The sequence below is a fragment of the Mus pahari genome, chromosome 17 (assembly GCF_900095145.1).
Source record: "Mus pahari chromosome 17, PAHARI_EIJ_v1.1, whole genome shotgun sequence".
In the NCBI taxonomy this organism is placed as follows: Eukaryota; Metazoa; Chordata; class Mammalia; order Rodentia; family Muridae; genus Mus; species Mus pahari.
This window is the reverse complement of record NC_034606.1, coordinates 2,384,946-2,394,226: the sequence shown is the minus strand read 5'-3', so window position 1 is coordinate 2,394,226 and position 9,281 is coordinate 2,384,946. Positions and strand designations below refer to the sequence as shown.

At 41.6% G+C, this 9,281-nt stretch overlaps 1 protein-coding gene and 1 long non-coding RNA gene across 7 annotated transcripts in view; one reads left to right on the top strand and one right to left on the bottom strand.

Annotated features, from left to right (window-relative positions):
• Positions 1-5,516, bottom strand: part of Vps13b (vacuolar protein sorting 13 homolog B) — a 529,582-nt gene extending 524,066 nt beyond the window's left edge. For 3 of the 6 annotated variants that reach the window (XR_003845462.1, XM_029548111.1, XM_029548112.1), the window contains exons 1-2: positions 4,871-5,086; positions 4,528-4,702 (exon numbers count right to left, since the gene is read on the bottom strand). Coding sequence is in view for 5 of the 6 variants with exons in the window: in XM_029548111.1 (XP_029403971.1) it covers positions 4,528-4,674 (147 nt within the window). In the remaining variant the exon portion in view is untranslated. Of the gene's footprint in view, positions 1-4,527; positions 4,703-4,870 lie in introns of all 6 variants that reach the window. The other 3 variants (XM_021217240.2, XM_029548110.1, XM_029548109.1) reach the window with 3 other exon arrangements.
• On the top strand, positions 3,522-8,351 carry LOC110335178. The gene is made up of 3 exons (XR_002381145.1): positions 3,522-3,971; positions 4,475-5,053; positions 7,964-8,351. It is a non-coding gene; the product is annotated as an uncharacterized LOC110335178 (long non-coding RNA).
• The last annotated feature ends 930 nt before the right edge of the window (positions 8,352-9,281 follow it).

Below are 9,281 nucleotides of genomic sequence, written 5' to 3'. Positions count from 1 at the left end.
GAATTTCATAAATTCATTGTTTTTAATAGCTGAGTAGTACTCCATTGTGTAAATGTACCACAGTTTCTGTATCCATTCCTCTATTGAGGGACATCTGGGAAGAACCACTTTTCTAAATAAGCCCTCACTTATCCATGGATTCCTGTAAACAACTACAAGAAACTAGTTCACCAAGCAAGACCTGGATACAACTGTTTCTTTGATCTTTCATCAGCACCCTACCTCAGTTAAACTGATGTTGTTCATGTTTCCCCAGGAAAATAACAAAGCATAGAGAAAGGTGTTTTGAGAGAACCTGTATATTACAGTGACTTCCTTGGCTATTTTTTCAAGTACAAACATTTCCTCCTGGACTTATAAGTCTCAAAAAGCTAATGAAATGCAACTTGATTAGAAATCTCTTAATGTTAGACGATTAGCAATACCCCTCCCCCAGGTTAGTAATAAAGAATTACTGGAGAGAGGGCAGACTTCTGGGTGGGACAGGTTACAAATTGTACACTGAGCTCCAGGGATGCAACACAGAGGAGCTGTCACCCATTCAAAGGTCAGACTTTCCATATGCAGGTGCCTGTGAGACACCCTCGCTCCTATAGTTGATTCTAATGTCCTCACTAGCTCCCCAAGCCTGACTTGTAGCATCATTTCTTTGGTCTGCTGTCCATGTCTAGAGTAAATAGGTGTTTGTTCCCATCTTCCCCAGAAAGAGTCACACACACAAAAAAAAAAAAAAAAAAAAAAATGAAGTGATGGTTAGCATGAATCTCAGATTGTGGCAATCAACTGTATACTGTAATCCCTAGAGCAACTACTAAGACAATAACTCAAAAATAATTTGGAATCAAAAGAATAAGATAAGACTAGAAAATCTCTACTACCTAATACAAAAGTACAAGGCAAAAGGATACTTGAAGTACAAAAATGATGTAAGACACAGAAAGTAATTTGAAAATAGATGAAAATCCAACCATATAAGCACTAAATATAAATGAATTAAACACTCCAACCAAAACGCAGATTGTCAGACAATTTAAAAATATAATAGGAATATATACTATTTACAAAATAAATACTTCAGATATAAAAATATAAATAAAAAAACAAAATATATACTGTCCTAGTTTGTTTTCTATTGCTGTGATAAAACACTGAAGAAAACCAACTTGGAGAGGAAAGGTTTATTGGCTCATATGTTATAGGCCATCTTGGAAAGAAACCAAGACAGGAAGTCAAAGCAGGAACCTGGAGACAGGAACCAAACGGTACTTACTGGCTTTCTACCCCTGGTTTGCTCAGCTACTTTTCTTATATAGCCAGACCCACCTGCCTAGGGATGGGACTGTCCATAGTAGGCCAGGCCTTCCTCTATCAGTTAGCAATTAAGAAAATGCCCCTAAAGGCATGCTGGCCAATCTAATGAAGGCAATTCCTGACTGAGCTTCCCTCCAACCAAGTATATCAAGTAGACAAAATAATCCATCACATATATCATACAAATATCAATTGCAAAAAGCCAAAGTAATTATACTACTATCAGGCAAGACAGACATCATAGGAGAGGGAAAAATAATGTTACTAAAGAGCCAAATAGTTAGAGGCCAGCCAGGACTACATAAAACCCTAACCAAATATCCAATATGGATAGGCCTAAGTAACAGCTCTTACTAATAAAATCTACGCACCTGAGTTCAGATCCCTTAGCTAATGTTTTCAAATAAATAACTAACTAGGCAGAGCCATGCCTGTTACTGTAGCACTAGGGGCTGAAGAGCGCCAGGAGGATTGCTGGGATTTGTACGGCATCAGTCGAGCTCCAGGTCCTGTGGAGACTCTGCCGAGACAGACATGGTGGGAAGTGATAGAGCATTACACAGCACACCATTATACACAGACACAAGTGTGCCTCTAGACCTCATACACATATGCAGAGGCTCAAACGCACACATATACACATATGCCATGCTCACAGACACTCTCACACTCATTGCCACACCAAATAAACCAAAAAAGGTCAAACAGGACACTTAATAGTGATTAAAAAGATCAAGTCACGAAGATCAGATAAAATATGCCAGTAAAGAGCCACAAAATACATAAAGCAAAATCTAGCAAAACTGAAAAAAAGAAAAGGACACTTCAAAATTAATACCAGGAGCTGGAAAAATGGCTCAGTGGTTAAGAACAGTTGAACCTGGAAAGTCAGGTTCAATTCCAGCATCCACATGGCAGCTCACAATCATCTTTAACTCCAGGGATCTGACACCTTCTTTGACTTCCAAGGACAAGAGGAACACATGTAGTACATAGACATACATGCAGACAAAACATTCATACACCTTAAATAAATTTTAAAAAGTAAAAATAAAGAAATAATAGTGGATGGTTGACAAGATAGCTCAGCAGCTCAGGGAAAATGCCCAACGAAACCTGATGACCCAGTTCAATCCCCAGACTCTACCGAGCAAAGAAGAGAACCAACTCCTACAAACTGTCTGATAAAAAAGAAAGTCTACTCCCATCACATCTGCTCCACATTTTGTTAAGAGTTTCTAGCTAGTGCAATAATAAAACTAAAAGCTATAAGCACTGACGGTATCTAACACATTATATATTCATTTAAAAAAACAGCATTATTTATAATGTTAGATGGTATACACAATCAATCTGAAGGAGCCTATCAAAAAATGTTAAAGAATTAAAAAAAAAAAAAAAAACCAATAATAAAGGTTTCTTAATCAAGATAGGAACAGCCCTAAGCACAAAGGAAAATGGGGCTAGTGTATAAGTTAGTCATAGATCACAGGTTTAGTGCGTGTGAGCTCCTGGGTTCAATACCCAGAGCCAAAAGCAACATAAAATAAATCCCACACAACAACTAGGAAAGGCGAATATTCAAACTCTCCAAAAAACCAGAGAATTTACAACAGATACCCACATCACCAGACAATACATATTAGAAATATTCAAATAAAATACAATGACACATCACTACACATCCATCAGAAGCCAAAAATTTAAAGCAACAAACATACCAAGTAGGAGAAAAATTGGGAAATATTTAAAACTGTAAGTAAGACTATAAATTAATACACTGTTAAACTATTAACAATACATATTGAAATCAGACATGTGCCTACCTCCTATATATACTTTAGGGAAACTAATGCTTATGTATATAAATATGCACACAGGAGATTGTTCATAGACACATTATGTTCATAGCCAGCAATATAAACAAGCGAAAGTTCTACTGACAGAACAGATAAACTGTGACATCTTACACAATGGAATACAAAAGCAACACAAAGAACAAGCTGCTGCTGACTCAGCACTATGGGTTCATCAAAGCAGCAGCAGCAGCAGCAGCAGCCTTAGGAGGAGGAGGAGGAGGAGGAAGAAACACCAGTAGCTGCTAGGCAGAAATCACTTCGATTTACCTGAGGCTCAATAGGTTAAAAACCCAAACACCTCCTTGACAGAGATCTGGCTGCTATGGCATGGGGCTCAGCAGCAGAACGCCTGGCCAGCCCTTCCTCTGAGTAACACAAAAGTGCAGAAAGGAGACCAGCAGTGTCTTGGGAGTCTGGTGTGGTGGGCACACAGGTGCATCTTGTAGGGTGCTGGAGACCCCCCTGCCTTCATCTTGATGGTGAACTCACAGGGACATCCATACTTACAGTTCAACCATCACACTTAGGATTTGTTCTCATTTTTAAAAACTAAAATGAAAATATTAAAAACATCCAATAGTGCTTGCAGAAAATGGGGAAAGCTGACTTTCTTACTGCTTTGTCTGGATTATCCAATAACAAGAGTACACTATGAAAAGTATTGATAACCTCACCATCAGATCAAGCCTCTCTTATCTCCTACAAAGCAGCTGCTCTCTGGCTTTTGAGCTCCCACAGATAATGTGTATAACATATCTCAAGCATATCAGAAGTACTTGGCATATGTCATTGATAAATGTGGTAAGTGAACTATTGAGTATGTGAACTCTAAAGTCACAGTTATTTGCATCAGATCATTTCAAGGCCAGAAAAACAAATAAACCTTAAAAAGTGATTAATAAAGATGTTTCCAAATTTCCAATTTTACCATCATTCTCAATCTGTGTCTACTCAATCTGAGGATCCTTGAGTAATGTCATTTTTAGTGGTAAGAGGAACAGAACTTTACATGTGTGTGCTCTTGATGTCTTTCACACTCTTTTACTGACCCAAAAGAAGAACAAGAATGTAATGTTTCCCAGCTTCATATGACATTGCAAAAGTGTGCATATTTGGCAGTGCTTGAGAACTGAGTAAACAGGTTGAAATTTCTATCAGCTGAAAAATGTTGGGGAATCCTAACAGAATAAGCCCTTACGAGGCAGAAAGCCTTGTATTTTTTTTTTTCTACAAAAATGAAGTCTCTAACTACACAGTAGGCAAAACACGCTAGCAGGAAATTTATATCATTCAAAACATAGTAGCCAGGCTATGCCTACCAAGACGGCGATGTTCCGATGACAGCCGGACAGCTTACCTGTTCCAGAACGTCCAACTTTAACTCGAGTTTGCTGAGAACCACGTCCCCACCCCATAGTGAAAGCTGGAGATCTGAAGGCTTTAAGTTCTTGATATAGCGATTCACATAACTCATCAAAATTGGAGTTACGTACGACTCCAGCATCTTCCAAATTAAGCGTCAAAGTCAGATCCTGAAAAGGGTAAAGACGGAAATTTTGTAAGTAACTGAATCGACAGGCAGCAACTGGAAACGCACTTCTCGGGAAGCCTGGCAAGGCCGACGGGCGGCCGCAGGCTTCTCCCGGATCGCCCGCTCTCCCGGGGCCGGCCGCCAGCTCCCCGCTAACTGAGCGCCTCACCTGCCGCGGAGTGGGCAGAGAAGCTGGAGGCGGCCGGCCCCGGGCGTGGGAGGATAGCACGTCCCGCTTCACTCCTACCCTAGCGCAGCCCAGCCAGAGGCGGTCGACTCCCGGAACGCAGGCGGATCTCGGGCCATAGGACGGAGCCGGCGTCAGGCCCGCCGCCGCCGCCCCCGCTCCAAGGTAAACACGCCACGGAGCAGCGGCGTGCGCTCCTCCGGGTACCTGGCGTCCGCCGCGGAAACGCCTCACGCCTTCCGCGCCACTTCCGGGTGTGCGGGCTTCGCCGTCCGTCAGGTTTCCGCGGCGGCGGGAACAACGACCCTGCTCGTCTGCCCGGGGCGACTCCGGCTTGGCTAGGCCGGGATCCCCGCTGCCACCGCTCTGGGTTAGGAATTAGCTCCCCGAAGCGCTCGGTGCGGGGTGCGGACCCGTAAAGTGGAGGCACCGGGGATCCGGAAGTGGCGCTGCAGGGAGCGGGCGACGGCCGGGACGTGACCCGGTACCGCCCAGGAGGCTTAGTAGTCGGAGGCGGGAGGAACGCAGGGCGCCGTGGAGGCGGGAGAAGTAGCCTTCGTTCTTCAGGCCCAGAAAATTGAGAAGCGGTTGTTTCCCGTGGCTACTGGAGGAACTGGGAAGAGGAACTGGGGTTCGGTGGGGTGGAGGGCCAAGACAGGTGGGAGGAGCTAAGAAAGGCGGACGGTTTAAACTTACTGCTGAAGTTTACATGCCAGGCCGGGAAAGTGGACGTGAGTACGCAGTTGAGATCGGGGTGAACAACTTGAAAGAGTGCGCTTAAACCATACTGTGCAGAATCGCGTTATCAATTTAGAGGTGAAATAGCCCCTCCTTAGCGTGCATAGGGTGCACGGAATGGAGAGGACTGGCCTACCATCTAATATGGAGGTCCCCAAAAAGCTGAGGGTATGTGAAAATGAAGAGGCCTGAGCCAAAAGTGAAATAAGTGGTAAGGAGTAAGGACAGTGTGGATTATGGTATGATGAAGTAGCTGTATAAATACTTAGTAGTGGTCACTTGTGGCTAACAGCAAAATCTCAAACATCTACCTTAGAAGATAATAGACTGAGTGGATAGAAACAGCACGGGATATGCTGCCTTTTTTTTAACCGACTAATCTTAATTTGGGGAAACTTTTGAAGAAAACGCAGTGTCTTGAAAATAGTCTTCCTTAGAGAGGCCCCCTGGTCTTGCAAACTTTATATGCCCCATAGAGGGGAACACCAGGGCCAAGAAGTGGGAATGGGTGGGTAGGGGAGCAGGGTAGGGGGAGGGTGTATAGGGGACATTCGGGATAGCATTTGAAATGTAAATGAAGAAAATATCTAATAAAATAATTAAAAGGAAAAAACATAAAAATAAACATAGTTGTAGTATTCTTCAGAAAAAAAAGAAAATAGTTTTCCTTTATAGGTTATTCAGTGCCCATTCATGATACCTTACTACTTCTTAAGAGAATTGGAGAATGCTATAGAAAATGGTATTCATGAGAATGAAAATAATGTATTAGATTTCACATGCAGAAAAAACAGCAAGCAATTGCTAATTCACAGCAGCTGCTTCCTCAAACGCCTTAATAAATGACCATGTGATGTGAGTGTTATGAAAGCCTAATTAGCAAAATAAACATTTTTCTCGTTACCCAAAACACTCGGACAGCAACTAGGTTGAATCCATGACTGAGAAGTTTTAATATTAAGAAAATTCCCATAAATATACACATGTGTGACAATCTAATAAAACACTATCAAGATGTTACTCAGATTCTTAAAATAATATGTGGAGTGCTAAACATGAAGTTTTTCTTTTATAGCCAGAAAAAGGTGCCAAATCCCTAGCCTAAAAACATTATCTGGATACAGTTTGTCGTACTAAAAGTTAACCATTTTCACCCCATGAGTATCGTTACATGTCAGGTAAAGTTTGGTTTGTATTGTTGTTGCTTGCCAGATGAGTAGGTTTCCCAAAGATGCTCTCTTCTCACATCTTTCTTTTTTTAAGATTTACCTATTTATTATACATAAGTATACTGTAGCTGTCTTCAGACACCCCAGAAGAGGGCAGCAGATCTCATTATGGATGGTTGTGAGCCACCCTGTGGTTTTGAACTCAGGACCTTCAGAAGATCAGTCAGTGTTCTTAACTGCTGAGCCATCTCTGCAGCCCTCTCACGTCTTTTCTAATGCAATTCACATAAACACAAAATAATTTTGAAGTCTCTTCTGAAAGACCATGAGGCAAACTGGGTAGATAGTAAATCTACAGAAGTCGGTCTCAATCTAGCTCTGAACAGGCTGCTTAGCAGAAACTTTCTCACCATTAAATATACTATTGGCTATAGGACTTTTGTAGACCTATGTTAGCAAATGGAGAAAGTTCTCTGTTTCAAACTTGAACATGTGTGTTTTGTGAGTTAAATGGATCACCTCCAAAGAAGAGGAAATGGAATAAAACAGGAACAGAATTCAGAGTACTGCAATCATATCTGCAATATTTTATCTTAAAATGCTTGATGCTAGAACGGTGTTTCTCAGCCTCTACAGTATACTTCAGAAGTTATTATGTCCAGGGCCGATGAGATAGCTCAGCCAGTAAAGACACTTGCTGTCAAGCCTGACAGTCATGGCTGGACCCTGGAGGTCACATGGTAGAAGAGAGCGTTTGACTGCTAAACGCTTCTCTGGCTTCCGACATGCACTTGTAGACATAAATGTAATGAAGTCGTTTTAATTATGTTCCACTTTCTCCATAAGGTTTATAAGCACTTAGTTATCTGAATCATTCACAGTACAATGTAAAGAACAGTCTGCACTGCCCTCAAAATTCTTATCTTCAAAGGTTCAGCAGAAAAGGCCATTGGGCTCTCAACACTCAGTCACTTTTCTACCCAAAACTTCCAAAGTCCTCCACAATCCTCTCCAAAACAAATAGACACTTTCCTTCCCAAGTTGCTTTTGGTCATGGTGTTTTATCATTACAATAGTAACCCTAACTAAGACACACATTAAATTTTTTAAAAATCAAATACTTTCCTATAGTACTTAATTTAAAATGTCTCCACAAATTTGTTTATAGCACCCCATTCAGAGGATGGAGCCTGATTCTTATGTGTGAATGTATTGGATGTATTTAATGACTCACTTCTAAAAATACACTGTGGCAGAAATGACAGTGTGTGGCTTCTTCAAGTAAGATGTGAGAGGTACTGCTGATATGGTAGGATTTGCTCTGAAGGAAGCCAGCTGCTGATTGTGACACTCGGCTACCCAGTGGGCAAGGCCCCATGGTGAGAAGCAGCTTCTCAGCTTGAGGTTTGCTTCTTCAGATGCTGAATCTTTAGCTGTGCTTGGCCACCTCAGAAAAAACCTGAGCCAGAACCTCCTCTTCACCGTAGCAGGGAGAGTGCCCCTGAATTTGAGAACTGTATTAGAAACTACAAGATAATAAATACTTGGTTTTAGCCTATATTTTGGCATAGGTTTTGGGTTTGGTTTGGTTTTCAGACAAGGTCCTGACTATCCTGTGTAAACTCAACTGTGTAAACAGGCTTTGAACTCAGAGACCTACCTTCCTCTGCTTCCTGAGTACTGGGATTGAAGAGATGTGCCACCACCAACAGGCATTTTGGTATAATTTCTTACATTTCAAGGGGTAGGGCTGAGGATACTGCTTCCTTGAGTGAGATAAACCCTTGAGAATCTACAGGTTCAAATTTCTGACTTCAGTGGTGGCCTCCCATACATCCCATGCCAACTTATAGGATCCCAGTCTTTACTGATTAATGTTCTTACTTTAACCACTGACATACACTTAGACTAGGACTTGAGTTTTAGCTACACTTATAATGAAAACTTCAGTTGATTTTTCTGCAGCTAGGGACTGTGGGAAAGAAAATTCTCTTCCAATGCACAATTAGAAAGCATTAGATGGTTTATATGAATCTGGAGACAGTCAATTTTGTCAGTACATTCATCCTCCAGAGCAGCCAACCAGCAGCAGCAGCTCCCTTATTTTTCACAAAATTGACAACAATTGCACATACAGAGGCAATAAAACCATTGCCACCCACAATTGGTGAATCAAGATAATCAAATGTGGTCCCATTTGTCAATCCTCCATGTTACAGCACAAGCCATTGCTGTTCTGTTCAGAAACTTTTCCCCTGTACCCATATCTTTGAGGTTTTTCCCCACTTTCTCCTCTATATATTTCATTGTCTCTGGTTTTATGTGGAGATCTTTGATCCACTTAGACTTGAGCTTTGTTCAAGGAGATAAGAATGGATCAATTCACATTCTACATGATAACCACCAGTTGAGCCATTTGTTGAAAATGCTGTCTTTTTTCCACTGGATGGTTTTAGCTCCTTTGTCAAAGATCAAGTGACCATAGG